This window comes from Gopherus flavomarginatus, chromosome 4 (assembly GCF_025201925.1).
Source record: "Gopherus flavomarginatus isolate rGopFla2 chromosome 4, rGopFla2.mat.asm, whole genome shotgun sequence".
NCBI lineage: Eukaryota > Metazoa > Chordata > Testudines > Testudinidae > Gopherus > Gopherus flavomarginatus.
In genome coordinates, this window is record NC_066620.1 from 161,752,567 (window position 1) to 161,776,685 (window position 24,119).

A 24,119-nucleotide genomic window follows, 5' to 3' on the forward strand; every position below is an offset into this window, starting at 1 on the left:
ACAATGAAAGTTAGAGCAGCCTAAGGCTGGTTGAATTTACCCAGATGGAACAATCCCCTGCAGCTGTTCTGCCAGTCTAGGGTTGCTGGAGTGTCCCATACTTCCTCCTGCCCCAAAATGTCCCATGTGGAAGGGATGTGGGGGAGCTGGTGGCCAGATACACTCACTTTATGTCAGTGAGAGATTTGCCTGTGATAGGAGAATCTGCAGCTGTCCCAGTATGGGGCTCTCCACACTCGGGTGTTGTGAGGGTTTCATTTAATTCAAACAGTATAAATAACTAAGAATAAATTTAATCTACCATAAAATACATACATAAAAGGCATAGCACTGCTCTGCTGTTAAAATACACAAGGCTATTCTTAATTCATGTGGATTGGTCACAGTCAAGGAGACGTATACCATACCAGTAAATACATTTTTATGTTTAATCTTGTAGTTTGTAGATTTAAAATGTTGGATATGTTGGGAATATAGATAGTGCATAATGTTCCCAAATTAAAAACCTTATTTCCTTTACATTTGCAGCTAGAGAAAAATTCCGCCTCCAATGCCAGGGTAAAGAATACTTCCTGCACTGGGTCAAACCAGTGTCAAGTGTTAAACAGAAACTTTTCCAAAACATTCTGCTACAGAAGCAGATACTCAGAGAAGATATTGAAGGAACTAAGTTAAAATATCATTTGATTTACAGTTGCATTCTGAAGTTGGTTCTGGTTTTTGCTATGTTTTTTCCTAACGATAGAGAGCACTTGCTGTGAACGATTGTATACAAGAGAGGGAATGTGGAGTGTAAACAAGAGAGAGGGGTCTTGTACTTTGAGCATAAGATTGAAGTGGGAAGTTCTGGGTATTATACCCATTTCTGAATCTGGCAGTGGCAGTGACTTATGTTGTGACCCTGAACAAAGCACAATCTTTCATCTCCCTGTGCTGCCTTTTGCCTAACTATAAAATGGGGATAATACTATTTACCTACTTCACAGGGGGATCAGGCTTTATCAATTGCTGTTTGGAAAGTGCATCAAGATCTTCAGGTGAAAGGACTCGAAAAGTATAAATTATGATTGCAATAATGTAAAGTTACATTTTTAACAACAGTTTCAGCAGATGCTTTTTGTACATTTCTAGACTCCATAATAACACACAAATGACATTTAATATGTTAAAGAATCCTGTGGCACCTTATAGACTAATAAACGTATTGGAGCATGAGCTTTCGTGGGTGAATACTTCGTTGGATGCATGTATTCACACATGAAAGCTCATGCTCCAATACATTTGTTAGTCTATAAGGGGCCACAGAACTCTTTGGTGCTTTTACAGATCCAGAGTAACATGACTACCCCTCTGATATTTAAAATGTTGTTTCTTTTAGGGTTTACCTGGCTCCCCAGGTGCAAATGGTGTTTCTGGCCCAAAGGTAAAATAATTTAAATAATCTACTTCCTTTCCTCTAAAACTGGATTTTGTGTTTATCAAATTTTAAAATAGCCAGTGAAGTATTGTTCATTTGTCATTATGGTTAAATGAAAAATAACCATTGACGTAAGAAATGATAAATGCCAGATAAGTGAACAAAAACTTAATCAGTGGTTGGTCTGCAGTTTTTGCAGTTCTTTCATTGTGACAATAGCACTGATCTTGCGTAAAAGATGAAAGAAGGTTTTGTTGATTCAAAATACTTAAAAGAATTTTTTTTTAAATGCAGCGTATAATAATTCTGTGAAATTCACTGCAGAGGATATCATTGACACATATAGCATAGTACACTTCAAAAAAAGATTAGATACGTTAATAAGAACAGCATACGCAGCTGCATTAAATGGATAAAAAGACAAGAGCTTTCAATTATAACAGTTCAAATAACTGAAAAATGGCTGTTCCAATTCTGCTCAAACTCTCCAAGAATATTCACATAGGGCCTGAACAAAAAGCATTGAAAATTTCAGACCAAAAGAAATTTATTTGAGGAAAAAACCATGAGCAACTCAAAAAAGAGATTAGCTGGAAGTTGGGATTCAATTTAAATATATGGCATGCTTCTGTGCATCCACTATAATTGGAGTCTCATCAGTGTGATTGGTTGCTGTACAAAAATAAGGGAAGAATTTAGGGGAATTGGATGGAGGAGAATCAGGTGGAGAATAAAGAGTAAGAGCAAAAATGGGTACAGCAGGTGGTTTGATTTCATTGCTTGTTAATTTATTTGTTAATTCTCTTGAACTGCTATGCTAACTGGTAGCTTGGTATGGCTAACTTTTTCACCTTTGTGTCTAACAGGGCAATGCAGGTGCCCCTGGGATACCAGGTTTAATGGGAAATTCTGGTAAACCTGTAAGATCACTTTTCTTCTTTTCTGAATCTTTCACAAGAACATTTCTATTTTGTGCAAAGAGTTAGTTTTCAAACATGCTCTGTTCTTATCATCATGAAAACAGGGTGAACAGGGACCACAGGGGATAGAGGGACCAATAGGACCAAGGGGTCCACCTGTAAGTACTTGACTTGTTTCCTACTGTGCATATTTGGAACTGTGATGTCTGAGGTCCTGGTTGATGAACCCAACAATGTGGTATACATACTACTTATCACAAGTGCCAGTTACTTAAGGAAAATACTAAGCTCTAACTCCTTAGTCAAGTGGATGCGCATCAACCCACATTAAAAAGCAGCTGTGCTCACAATTACAGTATATACAGATTTCAGCTGGACTCAAAACAAAATAATTGACAAAATTATTCCACAATTTATTTTGGATGGTGGTGATGGTGAATTTGAAACTGAAACATGGATCCTAGCTAGTCCCTGTTTTCATAATGGGCTGAGGAGAAACCCCAGATTCAAACAGAAGGACCCATGGACGCACATGTAGAGACCCCCTGGTCAAGGGTGGGAACCAAACCCAAGACCGTCAACACCAGCAGCACAATGCCTACCACTAAAGCTAAAAAAGTAACTGATTAGCTATCAGTAAAGAGCATGCCCTTATCCTTTACAAGGCCAGCTATTAAAAACAGACACCATCACGTGCTCTGAGCCAGTGCTGTACATAGACACCTCTGAACACTGGAGTGTTAAACATGTGAATTTTGTGGCTTGGATCCTTTCCAATGCTTTTACTCTCTGCTGGAGGGAGCTGGACAGGTAGTGCTTTGAACCATAGTAGTTCCTTCTGGTTGAAAATACTGGTGTTCAGAGGGGCATGTACTTTCGCTGGAGATTGCTTCCACAGCACTAGCCTACTTCAGAAAAACATACAAGAGGTTTTGAAAGATGGCTAGTCCAGGGTAAGAATAAGCCTTGAGGGGGGGTGGGATAGGAGAAGCAAGGAATTACATAGAGAAATATGGTGGCACTCACTGATGTGTAATGCTGAAGACAGAGGGACAGAGTCTATGCTGCGGATGAGATATGAGAGGTGGTGGCTGTAGGGGGCTGGTAACAGCTTTTTGATTTTCTCTCTCTGTCTCTCGCCTGGCCCCAGTCTTGGTCCTGAGAGAAGTTAGAAGAGCATGAGGCTGCTGTGACTGAATGAAAATGGTCCCCAACAGACTGTCTGTGAGTTGGGGATAGCTTTAATGCACTAGAATTCACAGTGTGAGACCATTTGCTGCTCAGAAGAACTCATGCTCCATGATCTCTATTTGCGAGTTCCTCTCTTGCCGTCCCACTCCAGAGGTGCTCACTTGGAGCCTTCAGGCCTTGTGCTGTGATATAACGTTAGTGATTTACTGGCAGCACTGGCTCCAGGCACCAGCATTCCAAGCTGGTGCTTGGGGCGGCAATCTGCAAGGCGTAGCAGTCCCTGTTGTTTTGCCCCCAAGCAGCGCGCCGAATTGCCGCCTCAGGCGGCAGGGGCAGTCGGTGTGCTGTTAGGGCAGCAGGCGTGTTTCCGTGGTGAGGGCAATTCGGCAGCAGCTTCTATGTTTAGCTGTCTGCGGCGGCTTCAGCTAAACATAGAAGCTGCTACCGAATTGCCGCCGCTGTGGAAATGCGCTGCTCCCGCCGCCCGCGGTGGCAATTCGGTGCACAACTTGGGGCGGCGAAAACTGTAGAGCCGGCCCTGTTTACTGGTTAGGGGAACCAGGCAGGGAAACTGGCTCCTATAAACTAATTGTTCTCTGACTTTAAATATTCAACAAATCTCAGCTAAAGAACAAGTTTACTTTTCCTTTCTGTATGTTTCTGTGGTTTGCATTGTCATTTGCTGAACATACTTTATTACAACACACTATTTTCTTTGGAACACACCTACACATGACTTTTGGCCATTGGCTGTCCAAGAAGGATATAAAAATAGATAACATGAATATATATACTCAGCATGTTGTGACACAATATCTCAGTGTTAAGCTTGCCATAACTATACTCACCAAAGCTTGGGTTTGTTGGAAGCCTCTAACTGCATTGTCTTGGATGGAATGGAATTTGTTTTCTGAACCCTTCTCCTGGCATTGATCTCCTAAATACTTGAGAGACACATAAAAGTTATAGTTAGATCAAGAACAAAGTATCTCTCTACATTGATAATGCAAGCTAAACTATGCTTTTAATCCCATAACATGCAAGTATGAGTTTATGAAATCAGCAGTCCATAGAAACAGGAGTTGACATGCTGGGTTAATTGTTAGTAACCCTGTTGTCAGACAGAAACACTCAATGAAGATTAAATATAGTGATTTTTCTGTTTGTCACTGCAGAGATCAGGGGAATGCGTTCCCTCATTTTGTTTCATCATTCAGTAATGTAACAGTTTCTGTAAACATGTGAGCAATATGGCAACAAAAATCTAGAAAAGAGTGACTTCAAATCCACAAAAATGGAGGGACAGCTTGTAAGTGTTATCATTAGTAGGATAATAGAATACTCACTGCACGTCACACAGGTTTAAGTAGAAGTAAGCTGTTTTTAAGCCATAGTATTTAAATCTCTGAAGTTTATAAACCGCCCTTCTGATGAAAATACTGAAAATATTCAGTATCATTCCACTGAGGAAAACAGACTGGGAATGGCTGCCATAGCTTCCTGCTGGCTGCCTGGGAAACCAGGGTGGGAAGTCCAAGTCTTTTTCACAGACAAGCTTCAGTGATAGAAGAATCAGGAATCTATGTTCAGCCTAAGGCAGGCAGTTGAGACTCACTTTATTTTGGGCAAGATTCTGTCTGGTCCTTACTTATGTGTGCATTTGTGTAGCAGGAGCAAGCAGCATTCCCTGTACACCTTGTGCAGTCAGCATTCATGCCAGGCAGATAGCCCTTGCTCTCAGGAATGCAGAGACTGCTCTGCCCCTATGACTCAAGAACAGTTTGCCTCCTGCCTTTCCTCATCTCTGCTCTGGCATGCAAGGGGAGCAGACTGTGCCCAATAGGTGTAACACCCTTGTGCTCTCTGCACTGTCCCTTACTCTGGACTGTGCATAACAGGTTGGAGCTATCATCTGCAGCTAGTGGCAGGCAGAAGTAGCTGCTGTACGGTTTCTGCGTATGTTGGAAGTAGGATTAGTCCTACTGGAGGTGTAGGGATGTCTATTCTCCAACAGAACTGATCCTGTAGTGGGAAGGGGAGTGCAAAGGGAAAAAAAAAAAGGTCTTAACATAAAGTCTTGTGAAATCCCAGTATTAAGTGATATTTTTAGTCATTGCATCATATGGCGACAGCATTCAGAACAGCTGGACATGAACCTAGAAGCTGGCCCCTAAATAAAACAGGCATTGTAAGGAGTGCTCTAGTTTGCTTAATAAGATCTGATTTCCATAGTGTCTGAACTATTTTTGTGTGTACATTTACTACAAGTGGGCAAATCAAGGGATTTGTGCACTCACATATGCTTAGTCAGGAACTTCTCTCTCCATAACCTTGGGCAAAATCCCGGATCTGTGCCCATATGTCCAAAGAGTAAGAGCAGGTAGAGACATGGGCCAGGCAGAACATTTAGCCCACATTTTATTGACAAAATAAAACTGTCACTTTATCACACAGTTGCATCATGTTCCAGCTGAATCTTCACTAAACAGTGCTAGTAATTGTCCACTGAGTGTGGAAACAATGTTTCATATGTATCAACAAAGAGTTCATCCTCCCTGAACGAGTCCTGATGAACCACTGCCCTGCTGTGGTGTTATGGAACAGTGTGCTTCTGGAGAGATCATCATTTGGCTGTCATGACTAGAACATCTTGACAAAAAGAGGGAAAATTCCACAATGTTTTTCAGTATATCCACAGGTTTTATTTTTAAATAAAAATTTCAGAATTAGACATTTGCAATATTTTGACCAGTTTCTACAACTGGTCAAAAATGGAAACAAAAAAAATTCATATTTTTAAATTGTATCAGTTTTGGAAAAATTGAAAAATTTTGACCAGCTCTGTTCATGACCAACCATATACAGTCATCAAAGATCCCATGGTTGCTCTTCAATGAATTATTTCTTTTGTCTTTCCTTCCCCTCTCCTAATCTCTACTTTGGTCACCTCTTTACCACTTATTTCACTTTCTTTCTTCCTCTCTTCTAACTTTTCCTTTCCTCAAGTCTACACTCTCCATCCTCCTACTGATCATTCCCTTCCTTTCTCTCCTCTCCAGGTTCCTTCTACTGTCAAAGGCCCTCTACTCATATTAAGCCAGTATTCCATTTATCTTCCTAGTGAAGGGTTCTGTGGCAGGAGTCAGGAGGGGTCTGGGGTTCTTCCCTTTTTCTCCTGACAGAGAAGAGGAGGAGCCACCAAGAAGTCCCTGCTATTAGGATCATTTTCTTAATAGACCTAAGGAAGTGAGAGAACTGGGGAGCCACAGCACCTTTTCTGGGTTAAAAGGAAGGAGAGTCAAAAGAGTTGTGTTACCTCTGTCCTCTGCTTTAGTGCTGTGGAGAGACAACAAGGCTAGTAATTGCTGAAGGGCCAGGACATCCTTCAGTGTGGGATGATGGAGCCAACAAAATTAGCACTCCTCCAGTGTGCCTCTGTGGTGTAACTTGATATGCATAGCGGGAGTGAGATTCTTGTTTACAAATTTAAATGTGATTTTTTTCTATTTTATTAACAATATTTGCAGGGTGCCTCATTTACCTAAGCAGCCTGCAAGAGACACTTACCAATGGAAAATTCCTATTTCTGCTGGCAAGTGAGTTTTCAAGCCCTGTTGCTGCTTCTGTGCACTATTAAATAATGGCTGTATTTCCCTCATTGGTGATTACATTTCAGTGGTGAAGCAGTAACACCTCTATATTAGAACCAAAGAAGATTAGGGTTGATAGAGACCTCAGGAGGTCATCTAGTCCAATCCCTGCTCAAAGCAGGACCAACACCAACTAAATCATCATATTGTTAACATTTTGGGAACCTTTGGGATGTAAGATGCTATATAAATAGGACCATTTTTATTATTAAAATCCACAGAAGAATATTGTTACCCTGATTGTTAGCCAGTCAGTGCTCAGAAACCAGAGCTGTCATATCCAATAGCTTAAACATTTATAATAGTTTTCCAGAGGAGGTTTTAATGATTCAAAATGAAGATAATTCGATTACATAGTCTATTCCAACAGATAAAATACTTTTTATTTGTTTGTTGGAATAGATCATACAATCTTATGTGCTTGACTACTGAAGATTTTCTGTATAGGAAAATAAACACTTGAGAAATTATAATCATTTATCTAATTTTAATTAGAAAATTGGTATGGGCCATTGAGAAAAAGTCTGTTATAATTTATGAGCTTTAATAAAACAGGAAAATGACATCCTTACATTTGTAACAAGAGTACCATGCAACTTGCATTTTCTAATTTCCAATCAAACATATCTTCTTTTCCATTGTAATTGTTTTGTCAGTTAACAGTATGTTTACATCACATTACAAGTCATTCTAAATAATTACTGAACTCACTTGTGGTTTAAATCCTTTTTAAACTGGTCATTGTGGCAGGTGGCCCAAAAGAAATAATTCTTAAACGTCAAAGTGTCAAGCCTAATCAGTGAGGTTGACTGTGTTCCATTAAGTAATTATCTGCAATTTTTCCTCCCCACACATTTATTAAGATTTAGCAGCATTTAATTTTTCATGGTGAATTTATACCAGGTACTTATTCCTTTTGCTTTATTCCCAGCCTTTCTAGTCGGTTAAAATTTTGCATAGTTCTGAATTTATTAAATAGGTTGAGGTGTTTTAAGCTTTAATAGTAAGTTGAGTAAATAACCTTGAGACATGCATGCATATTAGCTTTTATATACTGGCTGTTTTTTAGAAAATATTTGGTATATACAGTAGTTTTTAGCTAAGTTATTTTCTTTATCTGTGCTCTAGTGCAAAGATTATTTTCATAGGTACAATTGTAAGACCGTTTTTTCAGCTTGAAATGTATCCTGGATTGCTGTACTAATTGTTCTGTCACTTAAATCAACTTTTTGATACCAGGTCCCTTTACATGCCTCAAGTTTAAAAAGTGAGTCCATTTTCTTCAGTTGGGCATCAACACAGTGGCAGGATAAGTAGTCCAATGTCTTCACCTTCCCAGGACGTACTGTGCATACACACATTTTTTGGCACTGATTGTCCGTTTAGTCTTAGAGCTTAACAAATAATGAAGTTGTTTTTAAGCAACCCCTAGGGCGTGGGGTAGTATTACTATTCCTGTTTTAAAGATGCACAGATAGATTAACATCACACAGGGTGTGTGAAGCAAAAGAAGAACCCAGGTTTCCTGGTCCTCATTTCTAAGCCACTAGATTCTCCCTCCTGTGCCTGACCTGATTTTGAAGGGATAATGTCTTAGGCCATATGATCACTTGGCACTTGCAATAAGCATATGTTAATACTTATCAGAGTCTATATTTCTACTGTATTAATATGCATACACACATCTTTAAATATTTAACCCAGGTAACTTTACATAATGCTGGATGGTTAATGGAATGTCATCTGTACTCTTGATGCCATACATTCCATGAATAATTTTTAGTGTAGCATTGGCAGAGAATGTCACGTACAGAGGTGTGACCATCCTGTCTGACAGTATAAAACTGATATTAAGCCACTTGAAAAAGTTAGTTTTTGTTAAAGATTTTTTATTTTTTTTGCTGGCAGTCTCAGTTAATTCAGGCTAGAATTGGCATGTGGGCTGGAGGGGAGGTGGAGGAGCTGTGCTACAGACAATGTCCCCAGGAAGAACCCTGTCTGGCTCAAGGCAAAACTGCACACATGCACTGAAATTTACCCCAAATCGTGTTTATTCTTTGCTGAAATAGTAAACTCTAACAGGGCTGGGTCCTTGCCTATCCTACGAGTTGTTTTGCATTACTGGGACAGACGACTTGTCCCCTTGCATAGCTACCAATGGCCTTCTCTGCTCGGATGCACCTGCGGATCCAGCCCACAATGGATGGTGCCTTTTATCTGAGAATCTGAAAGGACACTGGAGCTAGATTGTGGCCAGCCCCTTTACACACCAGCATGGCAGCTGCATCACCCTTAGAGAGCGCACGCCTCCTCACCCCTTTTCTGGCAGCTATCACCACAGTGGTGCTAGGAAACAGCATGGACTGTGCTCTCCAACCACACTGTGGCTATGGCCAAAGCAGGGCACAGGTGAGGGGGAAGCACCTTGCATACTCCACTCCCTATCCCTGGCTTTTGGGCACCCAAGACGGGCAACCACAATTTGGCCATTAATGCATTAATGTGTGGAAGTTCCTTTTAAAACATCAGATAAAAGGCACTATGTACTATAAGTGCTCATTCCAGCAGGTAATAGTACATGTTTTGGCAAACATTTTTAGTGCAGTGCTTATAGGTTGGGCAGGAGTCATAGCTAAATCCCTGATGCAACATTAAAATTTACTCCTCTGAGATGTAGGATGAAAACAAATATTGAGATCTATAATAAATTAAGGGTACTTCTACACTTGGAGCGAGGGGTCTGATTCCCAGATCACAGAGAGATACTGGCACTTTTCATTGAGCTAGGCCACTAAAAATAGTAGTGTATCTGCAGTAGCAGCGGAGTGGTGGCATGGGCTTGCTGCCCTAAGTACAAACCCACCTAATCCCCGTGGGTCCATATTTTGGGCAGCTAGCCTGTGCCATGCTCTCCACTGCCCATGTTACCATGGCTACACTGCTATTTTTAGCTCACTAGCAGGAGTGCAATTGCGCGTATGTTTATACAAGATAGGAATCACACCCTCAGCCCCAGATATAGACATAGCCATAATGAATGCCAATTTCCAGTGACAGTAAACCATTGCTAATCATAGTGATGACTGGGTTTGCAAATAATGAATGTTGTAAAAGAAACAAATACTTAGCAATGTGAGATTTCATTAAGCTTTGGCTATACAATCTTTGCTGAAAGACGAGGAGAGGCTGCCAGTTTTTGTGTAGATTAGTGGTGCAGTTTAGTGAACTGCAGATTAGCAAGGTACTACAGTAGTTCTCACAATTTTTCACTAACAAAAACATCACTGTAAAATCTATAGAAGACCAGTAAACCACTGAAATAGAAGAATTAGCCTGAGAAAAAGTTCTGTATTGCATTACAGGTGACTTGAATTCACCAACAGAACCTATCTCCTTTTAAAAAACTCCATATGGTGTGAAATCCAAACCAGCGCAGAGGGCTGGCTGAAGTTTCTCCATGCAGCATAATTCCTACATAGGGCACAAAGGGGCACTGGCTTCCATTTCATCGCAGAGGCTGAAATAGCAGCTATGAAGGGGCTGCACTTCATCATTATTATTAATTAGTATTATTATGGTGCTGGGTGGATGGCCTGCTAGGGAGTTTTTATTCTCATAACCTGTGCCAGAAGCACATTCTGCATATGAACGTCACAATCCTGCTTCCAGTGAAGCCAATGTTAAAACTAATTTTAGACAGGGGGGAGTGATCCCTCCACAGCTGCAAGATGTGTAATGTAAAATCTATTTGCCTTATATAAGAGATAAGCTAAAACTAATGTGTATAAGCATGAGATGTTCTTTCTTGATGATCAGAACTGGTCATGAAGTCTTTGGCCCACATCCTCGGCCTGCCATCCAGCTGCTTTGCACTGGAGGAGCCAGAATGCTGTTGTAACAGACTATCTGGGGATTCTGTGATATCAGGGCATCCCCAAGTAGCAAAATACCACGTACTTCTGGCCCTTCCACCCCTGACATGAGTGATGTGCTGGGGGCATAGCCAATGTGGACAATATTTTTATTGTCTATTCTGTTTAAAAAGTGAGCAGTGAATAGGTGACTTTTACACCTTTTATGAAGACTATTTCGTGTTCTGGTGATCTCTGGCCAACAAAATAGATCCTAGGGGATCGTTCCTGTCAGGTGTAATGTAGAACAGGTCTTGGGCTGCTTTAAATTATTCCGGGGGCTAATGTAGATCCAGGCTGGCCCTAGGACTGGGAGTTGGTGGTGGTGGAAAAGTGGCTTTGAGTCGCTGTCTTCCTACTCAGGTCCAGTGTCAAGCACAGCTCATCTGGACCCAAAGATGTGACATTAGTATGAAATAATCTATCCAATAACAGTATCTGTGGTAGCAGATGATATCTTCAATGTATTTTTTCACCATACTAGGGAAACAATAAAAAATACTTGTATTTGAGGAAAAGCTGCAAATTTAGTATCGCATGACCAGAACCTGCATGATTCAAGTCCCAATTATTTATTCTGTGTCAATGTAATTGTGTTGAAAGGATTTATTTTACTTGCACGTCATTCAGAAATGGTCCTTATGTGGTATCCAGATATAAATGGTTTTTAAACTGATCTTAGTTAAAATTAAATCTTCTTTCTTGAACCTAAAATCTAGAACAATATGTGACAATCCTGGGTAGAAGTGTAAAACAGAATTCATGTGGTTAAATGTAGGATTTACAGAAGATTACTGAGTTTTTTGGGTCACAGGGTGAGGGTCAGACTGCTACTATGAATAATGCTTTCACAAGCCATGCAGCAATACTTTTTAAAAAATAATGGCTTTAACAGCACAGGAACTTTGTTGAGGAAATGACTGGGAAAAAACCTTTCTAAGTTCTCTGATCTCTCCAGGATACCTCATTATTTTGTGAAAATTTGAGTGTTCAGTCTTTCTAACCTTGTCTGAGAAGCCAATCCATGCATTTATGACATATGGCGTAAAATGCATTTTTTATCCACTTATGTCACAATTTCCTTTTCATTCTGAAATAGTAAATTAAATACTGTATGTCATATTGGAGTAATTAGATCCACTCTCAGCCAGATCTTTTAGAGCCACACACATCAGATTAAAATAATCAGTCTTTATAACTGATAACTTTCACTGCTAAATAAAGAATGTTATTGTCTCGTTACATGCTGCATCATGATTTTACAGCAAGTATTATCCCTAAATTGTATACGATATGAATTTCAAAAGTCCCCAAAGACCAAATTTTTAAAGGTTTTCAGGTGTTGTGGCACTCATCAATGCAATGGCTAACTGATTTAGGAGCCTAATTCTCATCTTCTAAAGGGATTTAGGCACTTAGGACAATCACTGGAATTTAGGCTCCCAAGGGTCTAATGCCTCTAGAAAGTGAGATTTAGGTTCCTAAATCAGTTGAGCCTTGCAACACTGAGCACTGCAATGCCTGAATACCTTTAAAAATCTCAGCCTATGTGATTTAGGTGCCTAAGTCCTATTGACTTTCAGTGAGACAGACTTCTAAGGGCCAGATTTTTAAAGGTATTTAGGTGCCTAAAGATGAAGGTAGGCACTTAGTGGTATGTTCAAAAACACCTAGGTGCCTAACTCCCATTGAAATATCTTTAAAAATCTGTCCCAAATTCCTTTTGAAAATGAGACTTAGGCGCTTTTGAAAATTTCTTCAAATTTTGAAATTCACCCATAGCATATATTTTAAAGAGATAGTGCTGCTATTAATATATGGATATGATGTCTAATATATATATATAAATTTAAATTTTAATATGTACAGGTCATGAGGTTAAAGCATAATTAAAGATGTATGCTTGTTCTGACATCCATGACAAAACCCACAAGTTTTAGGGTTCCCCCCCCCCAAAATTCATGGTCTTTGTTACCTCATTGAGTCTGCTGCTGACCAGAACGCTCCCATGAAATTTTCACATTTGGCTCTGGATGTGTCCACTGTAAGGGAGTATGAGACTTTAGGCTAATAGTTAAAAGCCAGATTATGATATGCAAACTCACACTGGGCCTCATGACCACACTTATGCATGCATGTAAGTCTCATTGATGAGACTTAAAAACACATGCCTAAAGTTAAGCATGTGCTTAAGTGCTGTCTTGGATAGGGATAGACTTAATGAAGTGATCAAGTGCTTTCCTGAAGTTGGCTAGTGATGAGCGGCTACTCACTGGAGTAGTCCCATGGAGAGGATCACTTCTGTGAGTAATGGCTAACTGGTGTGAGTTACGGGTTCACAGACTGTCCCTAAATGTTATTAAATAGTTGTAATTGTAAAATAGACCTTGCTTGTCTATACTGGGAAATTATGAGAAAAGTCCAGGAATGTAATGTTAATTAACATAGTGTATGCCATGACAGACGTATAGTGATTTTTAAACTACTTTTAAGAACTTTTTAGTTTTATGAGTCTTGCATTTGTTCGTATTAATATACATGAACCTTAAATTAGAGCCAACTGATAAACAGTCATTGAATAAGATTGAGGAGGGAAAAGGTCATCCATTTACAATTAATGAGAAAATAAATATTCAAGGTTGTAACAATGCCTTTCTGTTTCTTTAAAGGGTAGCAGAGGTGAGCCAGGTCCTGCTGGGCCTCCAGGTCCACCAGGGAAACTGGTAAGCAGCATATTTCAGTTCCCATCAGCTTATATTTATTTTCCAGGAACTTATGGCATCAGAAGGAATCCTCACTCCCCTATTCATTTACACAGGGAGTCAGGGGAGTATGTTGAAAAGGATGATTGATAAGCTTCCTTTTCAGTACTTTGTGTCTGTAGTAAAATCAGTGTTCACATTTGAAAGCATATGAAAATGTGTTGAGACTGTATTGTGGTTATGAGAGGTGGCAAGATAGACAAAGAGTAAAGCTTTTTTGTTTTGATGCCAAAGCTGTAAGATTGTGTGCGCACTATGCATTTTCAAGAAGCAGAAGTAGTGAAAGACCAGCTTTCTGCTAGCAGCTACCTAGAACTAATGAATGGGACAGATCATGAATGCCCTCTTGTACTACCACTCAAACAATATTTACACAGTACTAGTTAGAAGCACAGTTGGAGAGGTCTGAGCTGAAAGAGCCTGCTGTTAAGGAGGAATGTACAAGCCATGGGGAATATATGACAGGAATTTTTTTGTTAAGAACTAAACTATTTAGCACTAGGGCTGGAGGGGAAAGTCCAATAAGTGCTGCTATTTGTGTTTGTCAGTAATAAGTTCCTCAAAAGTACCGTTTAGATGGGCAAGATTCTGCAATCTTCATTCACACAGAGAATGCCCGGACTGGGACTACTCTGGGAATAAAGTCCTACTCAATGTGTGTAAGGGGCCAATAAACTGGCTCTTGGTTATAGTTATCCACTGGTTGTACCCAGAAACAATACTGGGAAGTTTCCATCCTTGGTTTGTTTTCACAGGGTCCTGAAGGAGACCTAGGACTACCAGGACTGCCAGGTCCTTCAGGCCTGCCAGGTGCCAAAGGCGACAGGGTAAGAAATGCACTCAAATGCACCATAAAGAATGGCAACATGTGGAATACAATGATTTTAACATCACTCCTTATGATTATTAATTTCTCAGAGTTTCTTGTTTCACACCAAAATCAATTATAACTGCGTAGAAGTTGGGTGCTCTAAATGTCCGATGGCTAATTAAGGCTCATAAGAATCTACCAAAAAAATCTACCCTGTAAATAAATAAGGTTACAGATAAAATTTTCAGAAGTGTCTCAGTCTCTTTGAAAATCACTGATTTAGTCACTTTTGAAAACGGGAAGTCACTGAAAATGTTACCCTACTTCAGTATCTGCAATGTTTCTATACACTCTGTATATACCATAGAAATATAGTGACTGCTGAACCTTCTGAGGCTATCTATGCACATTCATAAGATACAAGTATCTCAAACAGTATTTTGTAGGGAAAAATTGGGCCCCTGAGAAGCCTCAGAATTCCTACTCATTTGCTGGAGATTTCCTGCTTTGCAGGATGAATGTCACTGAATAACAGTGGATTTTTATACAAAAGATATGCTTTTCCTCCAGTATCAGAGGGTATCTGTGTTAGTCTGGATCTGTAAAAGCAGCAAAGAATCCTGTGGCACCTTATAGACTAACAGACGTTTTGGAGCATGAGCTTTCGTGGGTGAATACCCACTTCCTCAGATGCATCTGAGGAAGTGGGTATTCACCCATGAAAGCTCATGCTCCAAAACGTCTGTTAGTCTATAAGGTGCCACAGGATTCTTTGCTGCTTTTCCTCCAGTCGCTCAGGAAGGACATGGAGAGCCCACACTGGTGATGTAGAGAGGCTAGGTGTGGGTTGTGGTTTATGCCCCCTTACTCCTATGCTTGCCGACAGAAGGCTTAGTAACAATTTTTTAAATTACTTATCTAGGTAAATTGGCAAGTTTTTAAGGGCCACCTTGAACATTTGTTCTCTCTGTATTGCCATCAAGTTAGTATATTTCTGTGTGGTTTTTCAGAATGTTGACTTCAGGTACACACACGCTAAGCCAGCTGTCAATGCTGCCAGATAGGAATCTGCAAACTCCTCTTTTTAGTATCAAAGAGTCTTTCATATTTTCTGAGGGTACATCCAGGTGACTTCCATTTATATATGTGATTTCTGAGAATATTTCTACATTTGCTTTTTTTTTTTTTAAGCACAGGGCCAACTTCATTCCCAGTGTAACTCCCTTAAAATAAATAGAGTTATGCTAAAGGAATTAATTCAGCTCATTGTTTCTTATTACTTTTCCTATTTTGAGAGACAGCCCTATATATAAAACCATATTTTTAGTCTATTTCCTTTTTCATCCCATTGATGCCATGCCTTCCACTGAGCCTTCCCACCCTGCTTGTCCAGAAGATTTGGAAATGGCTACCTCTGGAGCCAGTCTCAGGCTTAGACAATGGGGTCACTCCAGACTGATGCAAAGTCATCAGTGTCTCCCTCCTCCCTTCCTGATTTCTTGGGGACTGGATGTGCTTTGCATGCAATGTATCCAGCCTTACTTGAATCAAAAACCCAGTGGTATGTGCATTAAGAGCTGATGTACAGAGCAACCACAAGAAGCCATTTGCAATGCATGACAATTCATTTTAACAATCCTTCCAAACCCAGGAATTATGCCACATATTCTTCATCACCATCCACTGGGACCTGTTCTATTTATCTGGATAAAAATATAGAGGACCCCTGTAACTGCAAGGTAGCACTTTGGTGGATCTTTCGTATTTGTGTGGGGAAAGCAATGCCAGCTCTCATGTCTCACACTATTTCTGATTCACCATATTTTGGTCTGGTTACCTATGGCTTTTCTGTGGCCCGTCTTTGAGTGGCAGTTAAAGTCCTTTGTGATGATGGCATTGGTCTTATGAATATCTTTCCACTGTGAACTGGACAGAGATAATCAATATAGGGCCTAATCCGAAGCTCATAGGAGTATTTCCAATGATTTTACAGAGGCCTTAATGAACAGCCATTACATCATAGTCACTTTTGGTCACTACCCTCCCGCTTTGAATTTGAACTGGAGTGAAATGCTCTGTTTGGCTATTAGCCAGGATGGGCAGGAATGGTGTCCCTACCTTCTGTTTGCCAGAACCTGGGAATGAGCGACCAGGGATGCTGGGCTAGATGTACCTTTGGTCTGACGCAGTAGGGCCATTCTCATGTTCCTATAGCCAAATGCTTGAACTTTCTATTCTCCAAGTATAAACATTCTGAACAAGTGTGTCTAGAGATGGACAAAGGAGATTGGAAAACTTCAGAGTGAGCCCTATGTGACATTTGATCTAACTGGATATAAAGATTTACTAGTGCCTCCCCTCCTCTCTCTGTCCTTATCACTATCCTTTCCCATAGGAAACATCAGAAGAACAGAGGACTCAGATCTAATCTTTGCCTCCGAGTGAATCTGATTTATAAGTACACCAAAAAAGCTCCTGAACTGGTTGTTCTACAGTGTTGTTGCAATAATACAACAGGAATCAAGACCCAAATATCTTTAGGAATACTTTTGATAAAATACATTTTAAAATGGAAGAAAGAAGAAAAAGCTTCTTTCAGATCCAAATATTCCAGAAATGCTGGTTCAAGATAGCCTCTTAGTTCTGACCAGAGTGAAATATAAAATCCCTCTTTACATTCAGTGATTTCTAAATTCTAAAATATTTTGGTTTTTATTTTACATTTAGGGATTGGCTGGTGAGCCAGGGCCTAAAGGTGAACAAGTAAGTCTTCTAATACTAATCATGATATCAATCACTGTACTCTCTAGAATCATCTAAATTTTAAGGAGCGTAAGACTCTTACAGCATGTGTCCTGTTTTGATACAGGGTCCTGCTGGAGGAGAAGGAGAACCAGGAGAAAGGGGTGACCTGGTAAGACATTATTTTCACTTAATCTATTTTAAGATGTTCTTTATGTGAATGATACTAACTTTTTTGTTTTATCTGTTGAAGAAACTTTTCCAACATGATTTTTTTCCTATTAGAAACCAGATCTCAGTGTTATCATATAATTTTATCACTGCAAAAGTAGACTGGATGTATTGGTTACACTGCAGAGTTTTGCAGTGTCCTTTGGAACCTGCTGCACCAGTGTCTCAGTTTTGAAATGCCCTGGCTCCTCTGAAACATTAAAAGCCTTATTTTTGTTTTTAAAACTATATGTAAAAAAGGAATCATCAACACACTTGTCCATCAGGTCCAATATGCTGCTTCTGGCAATGGCCAATACCTGATGCTTCAAAGGAAGATATACCCTTCTTCTACTTGTAAAGCAATATACTAACCAATTGTATAATGCAGTAGTCTGGACAAGAAAATTCATTCCTAACTCCTGCAACAATCAGCTTACTTCCCAATGTATGACATCTGATTACCCTTATGTCAGCAATTAAAAGTTTTTAAAATTGCAATAGGGACTCCAGGGGATTTGCTCTTCAGCAAGTGTGGTTCCTGTGAAGCAAAATTTTGAGTCTGCTACTAGGGAGTCAGTTTCTAAAGTGATGACATGGCGTGTTCTGTACGAAACAAAAATATGACCGTAGGGACATTTATTTGTAAAAACAGTTACTACATAGTAATTGCAATTATAGTAAATGCCTATTCCCCATCCTGGGAAACCTGCTACTCCACTACAGGCTATCGAGGATTGGGAGAACAACCACTTTCAGGCAGGGCTGGATTAACTCTCCTGTGGGCCCGAGCCTATTAGATTTTATGGGGCCCCAGTATACAAGTCTTTCCCCAATTTAAAACAAAATAATCACAATTATGGCATCGAGGCTATCAACACTAAATTAACTTGCCTTTTAATTAACATAAAGCCATTCTGCAGTTACACTTCAGTTTTAAAACATATAGAATATAGTTAAGTTAATTCAAAATAGCCTGCTTCTTACCTTGGAATAGCTGTTATATTAGTTTATTTCTGAGAGGGACTTTGGCTACAGGAGGGGGCTCTAGGCTGGGGCAGAGTGTTGGGGTGTAGGAGAGGGTCAGGGGTACAGGCTCTGGAAGGGAGTTTGGTGCAGAAGGGGATTCTGACCTGGGGCAGGGGGTTAGAATGCAGGAGGGGGTGCGAGGTGCAGGCTCCAGCTGGAAGATGCTTACCACAGGCGGCCTCCAGCCGGCAGCGCAGCAGGGCTCTGGCAGGCTGCCTGCCTGCATGCTGTGGCCCCACACCACTTGTGGAAGCAGCCAGCTGCTGGCACATCTCTGTGCGCCCTCGAGGGGAGGGAGACAGAGTGTCTCCATGCACTGCCTGCGCCCACAAGCACCGCCCTCGCAGCTCCCATTGGGAGCTGTGGAGACAGTGCTGTGGGCAAGGGCAGCATGTGGAGCAAACTCACCTTGCCCCGCCACCGGGGGCCATAGAGACGTGCTAGCAGCTAGCCACTTCCAGGAGTGGCGCGGGGCCATGGCATGCAGGCAGCCTGCCTCAGCCCTGCTGCACCAAGGCTCCCTTTTGCCCAGAGCCCTGGGCTGCAGCCCCTAAAGCCTCTGCATTAATCCGGTCCTGCTTTCAGAGAAATATCTCCATTGGTATTATGATAAAATGCATCTACACATCATTACGATAGTAATTTGAGCTCGGTGTAGGACAGTAATTTTGTTTCAAAGAGGATTTTGAGATTTCCAAATCTGGTTCTGTTATGATTTGGAACAGAAACCATAAATTTCAAAATTCCTCATGAAATGGAATTACCATTCTCTGCCCATCTCTACTGAGAGCCCTGCTTATGGGACAGTCCTCCTGGCAGGCTGCTGGGGATGCTGGAAGCCCTGGAAGCTCTGACTCGTAGGATATATTTACTCTGGAGCTGGAGGTGTAATTTTCAGCTTGGGTAGACATACCTATGCTAGCTTTGATGAAGTTAGAGCACTAAAAATAGCAGTATAGCCACAGCTGCACATGTGGCAGAATGGACTCGCCGTCCTTATCTGAAACCCTAGGTCAGTGGTGGGCAATCTGCGGCCCATCAGGGTAATCTGCTGCCGGGCCGTGAGACAGCTACAGGAGGGGGCTCTAGGCTGGGGCAGAGTGTTGGGGTGTAGGAGAGGGTCAGGGGTACAGGCTCTGGAAGGGAGTTTGGTGCAGAAGGGGATTCTGACCTGGGGCAGGGGGTTAGAATGCAGGAGGGGGTGCGAGGTGCAGGCTCCAGCTGGAAGATGCTTACCACAGGCGGCCCCCAGCCGGCAGCGCAGCAGGGCTCTGGCAGGCTGCCTGCCTGCATGCTGTGGCCCCACACCACTTGTGGAAGCAGCCAGCTGCTGGCACATCTCTGTGCGCCCTCGAGGGGAGGGAGACAGAGTGTCTCCATGCACTGCCTGCGCCCACAAGCTGATGGGCTTTACATTGTTTACATTGACTGTCCAGAGGCATGGCTGCCTGTATCTCCCAGTGGCTGCGGTTAGCCATTCTCAACCAATGGGAGCTGTGGGAAATGGCATGGGCTGCAGGGACCTGCTGTCCACTGCTTCCTGCAACTCCGATTGGCCGGGAATGGTGAACCACGGCCACTGGGAGCTGCAAGTGACCATGCCTGCGAACAGTCAATGTAAACACTATCTTGTGGCCTGCCAGTAGATTAGCCTGACAGGCTGTGTGTGGCCTGTAGGCCGCAGGTTGCCCACCACTGCTCTAGGTACATACTCAGGGTGGGTAGCTTATCTCTCTGTCTGTTCAGCCACAGCCACATTGCTATTTTTAGCAAGCTAGCTCAATCAAAGCTAGCACAGCTATGTCTACCCAACATGGAAATTATACCTCCAGCTCCAGTGTAGACATACCTTCAGGCAGCCCACCAGGCAACCTGCCCCAGAGTTGGGGAGCCTGGGCTGCTGATGGTGGGAGCTTGGTGACCCTGGTCTCCCAGGGCTTCCAGGCTTTTGGCTCCCCATCAGCTAGTCAGGCTGCCACCAGTAAGCTGGGCAGGCAAGATGGCAGGAAAACAGGCAGGTTTTGAAACCTGCCAGGCTTCTGGGGGAATTTTGTTGAAACTGACATGGTCCTGCAGAACATTCTGATTTCAGCAAATCAGAAAATTCTGGTTAAAAAAGAGTTTCAGCAATTTTTCTGCCCAACTCTAATTATTATAGACCAGGAGTGGGCAAACTGTTTTAATCCGGCCCTTGAGCTCCCACTAGGGAGCAGGGTCTGGGGCTTGCCCTGCTCCAGTGCTTAGCCGGGGAGCAGGGTCAGAGGCTGCTCCCTCAGCTCCCAGAAGCAACGTCATGTGCTTCAGCAGCATGTCCCTTCAGTGCTCCAGCCAGGGAGCAGGGTCGAGGACTGATCCACTCAGCTCCTGGAAGCAGTGGCATGTCCCCCATACCGGCTCCTGTGCATAGGGGCAGCCAGAAGCCTCCACTCTACATGCTGCCCCTGCCCCAAGCGCCACCCATGCAGATCCCATTGGCTGGGAACCACAGCCAATGGGAGTTGCAGGGGCGGTGCCTGCGGATGGCGCAGTGTGCAAAGCCACCTGGACGTGCCTCTGAGTAGGAGCTGGAGAAGGGATATGCCGCTGCTTCCGGGGGCAGCTTGAGGTAAGTGCCATGTGGAGCCTGCATCCCTGAGCCTCTCCCCATGCTCCAACCCCCTGCCCCAGCCCCACCCCAGTGCCCACACTCCAGCCGGAGCCTGCACCCCTTCCCACACCTAACTGCTTGTCCCAGCCCTGATCCCCCTCCTGCCCTCCGAATGCCTTGGTCTGAGCCCAGAGAACCCTCCTACACCCCAAACTCCTCATCCCAGAGCCCGCACCCAGCCAGAGCCCTCACCCCCTCCACACACCCGACTCCACCACCCCAGCCCAGATCCCTGTCCCGCACCCTGATCTCCTCATTTCTGGCCCCACCCCAGAGCCCACCCCTCCGAACCAGAGCCCTCACCCCCTCCTACACCCCAACTTCAATTTTGTGAGTGTCCACAGCTCACCATACAATTTCTATTCCCAGATGTGGTCCTTGGGCCAAAAAGTTTGCCCACCACTGTTATAGACTATTACTGAACAATGGGATGTTAGAGGGCTTTCCCTTTTTATAATATATATTTTGAAACATATATTATAAATAAACAAACATATTTGATAATATGTTACAAAAATCACTTTTTGAAATTGCAATACTAATGGAAAAACTGAAATCTGTTTTTTTCACACATAAACGTATCAATACAAATTACTTTCAATCCTTTTGGTTGATTTATAGGTGTCATTTTGGGTACATCAGCATATTCCTTAGCTCTTAATAGAACAATCATTTTTTAAACATTGAGGAAAACATATCAAGTACACTGCATTTGTAATTGAATATGAATATCCTGTTCTGACATAATTTGTCTTATTTTTTGTTTAGGGTGATATGGGATTGCTGGGCCCAAAGGGATCAGTAAGTATGATGAACTACACTGTTATAGAAAATCAAAGGTATAATAAATCGTGTGGATTGTTTTCTGGTTTAGGAAACAGAACACAAATATTTAGCTCTTCAAAAACTGCCATGTAAGCAAATGAAATCCCACACTCATTTTTTGTTTTTAAAATTCTGGATGACTCTAATATGCAAACTAACTTTGAATAGGAATTCTCGTCTTGCAAATTAAACCTTGTAAAAGAACATGGTAGTTTTATTTGCAGTTAGGATATGACTTGTGGCAAAGTCAGTTTGGAGAGTGAGTGATATTGTATAAAAGCACTGGCAACACGGTGTCCTGCAGACAGTATATAGTCTTTCTTCTGTGACAGTTCTGGCTTTGGGTTATAATGTCTTTAAAAACAAAATTATTTCTAGTACCAATCCCATGTACTACATTATCCTGAAATTAAAGATAGTGGGCTGATGGGGAAGCCTAGCAGAAGCATCTTATGTACCATAGAGGAAAAAGAATAGGAGATTTCATCTTGATCCTTTATTTTTGGATCATCCAAGGTTGGGAGTATTACTGTAGCTGAGGGTTTGGTCTGTGACAATAACTGTTCTTACCATGAGAAACTGAGGATGGACGCTACAAAGAAAAGCTCATCCAGAATCCTCAATGGAAGGTGGAATCATGGGTCTGGAAAAGCCTTCTAGCAAGCACTAGAATTTGTACACTACTGATCAGCGTTAATGGAATAAATGAAACATGGGATCTTCCAAGGCAGTGGGTCTCAAACTATTGTATGGGTGACCCCTTTCACATAGCAAGCCTCTGAGTGCGACCTCCCTTATAAATTAAAAACACTTGTTTATATATTTGACACCATTATAAATGCTGGAGGCAAAGTGGGGTTTGGGGTGGAGGCCAGGGTTGCCCAGGGGGGGCAAGTGGGGCAATTTTTCCCAGGCCCTGCAAGTCCTAGCCCGACGGCGGTCCGGGTCTTTGGTGGCATTTCAGCGGTGGGGGGCCCTTCAGTGCTGCCGAAGACGTGGAGTGACTGAAGAGCCCCCTGCTGCCGAAATGCCGCCGAAGACCTGGACAGCCGCCGGGTGAGTACAAGTGCCACAGCTCCCCGGCTTTGCCCCAAGCCCCCTGAATCCTCTGGGCAGCCCTGCTGGAGGCTGACAGCTTGTGACCCCCCATGTAATAACATCATGACCCCCTGAGGGGTTCGGACCCCCATTTTGAGAACCCCTGTTCTAAGGACTGCTGCCTAAAAGTCTACTTGCTGGATTTCCTTTGTGCAAGTCCAGTAGCCTTTAAGATAGCTCCATCTTGTGGGTTTAACAGAGATCACTTACGGGTAATTTACCACATTTGTGGGCATCCCCTTGAGTTGGGAAGTTCCCTGTTTTTGATAGATTTGTGGATGCCTAAAGTGCTTGGGTATTTATTTATTATTATTTTTATTGTAGTAGCACCCAGAGGACCCAGTCAGGTCAGGGCCTCATTGTGCTCATTGCTTCACAAACACATGAGTCAGAGACCGTCCCTGACCTGAAGAGTTTATAGTCTAAGGCCTGCACTCCACTAGAAAGTGTTTGCCCATATTCCATATGGCCATCTAGATACACCGCCAATCCCCTTCCTTCCCTCCTCCTCCTGGGGGAGACACATCTTACACTGGCAAACGAGTGCTTTTGCTGGTGTAGCTTATTCCAATTCCCCAGACTAAAGACTTTTTTTGCTGGCGCATCTACACTAGGACCTGCTATGTTTGGGGGCGTGTGTGTGATTTTTTCAGACTCCAAACCAACATAGCTATGTCGGTAAAACTTTAAAGTGTAGATCAGGCCTAAGGCCCCTGCAACGTGTGTGCAAGGCAGAGTTCTGTGCCCAGGCTGAACCCAAATGAGGTAAACAAACTAACAACCCCGCCTACTCCCCCATTCTTCCCACACTCTTCTGCCTGATCTCCTTGGCCCTCCATGTGGGCTCAAGGGGCTGACTGTGTACAGCAAATTTTAGAATCAGGGTCTGAGGCCCTAATCCTGCAA

The 24,119-nt window shown here is 42.3% G+C and overlaps 1 protein-coding gene across 2 annotated transcripts in view; it reads left to right on the forward strand.

Moving 5' to 3' along the window:
- COL9A1 (collagen type IX alpha 1 chain) overlaps positions 1–24,119 on the forward strand; it is a 140,419-nt gene that overhangs the window by 93,788 nt on the left and 22,512 nt on the right. For both annotated transcript variants that reach the window (XM_050950725.1, XM_050950724.1), the window contains exons 25-32: positions 1,379–1,423; positions 2,284–2,337; positions 2,442–2,495; positions 13,759–13,812; positions 14,607–14,678; positions 17,390–17,425; positions 17,532–17,576; positions 22,059–22,091. In XM_050950725.1, the coding sequence (XP_050806682.1) occupies positions 1,379–1,423; positions 2,284–2,337; positions 2,442–2,495; positions 13,759–13,812; positions 14,607–14,678; positions 17,390–17,425; positions 17,532–17,576; positions 22,059–22,091 (393 nt within the window). The remainder of the gene's footprint in view (positions 1–1,378; positions 1,424–2,283; positions 2,338–2,441; positions 2,496–13,758; positions 13,813–14,606; positions 14,679–17,389; positions 17,426–17,531; positions 17,577–22,058; positions 22,092–24,119) is intronic.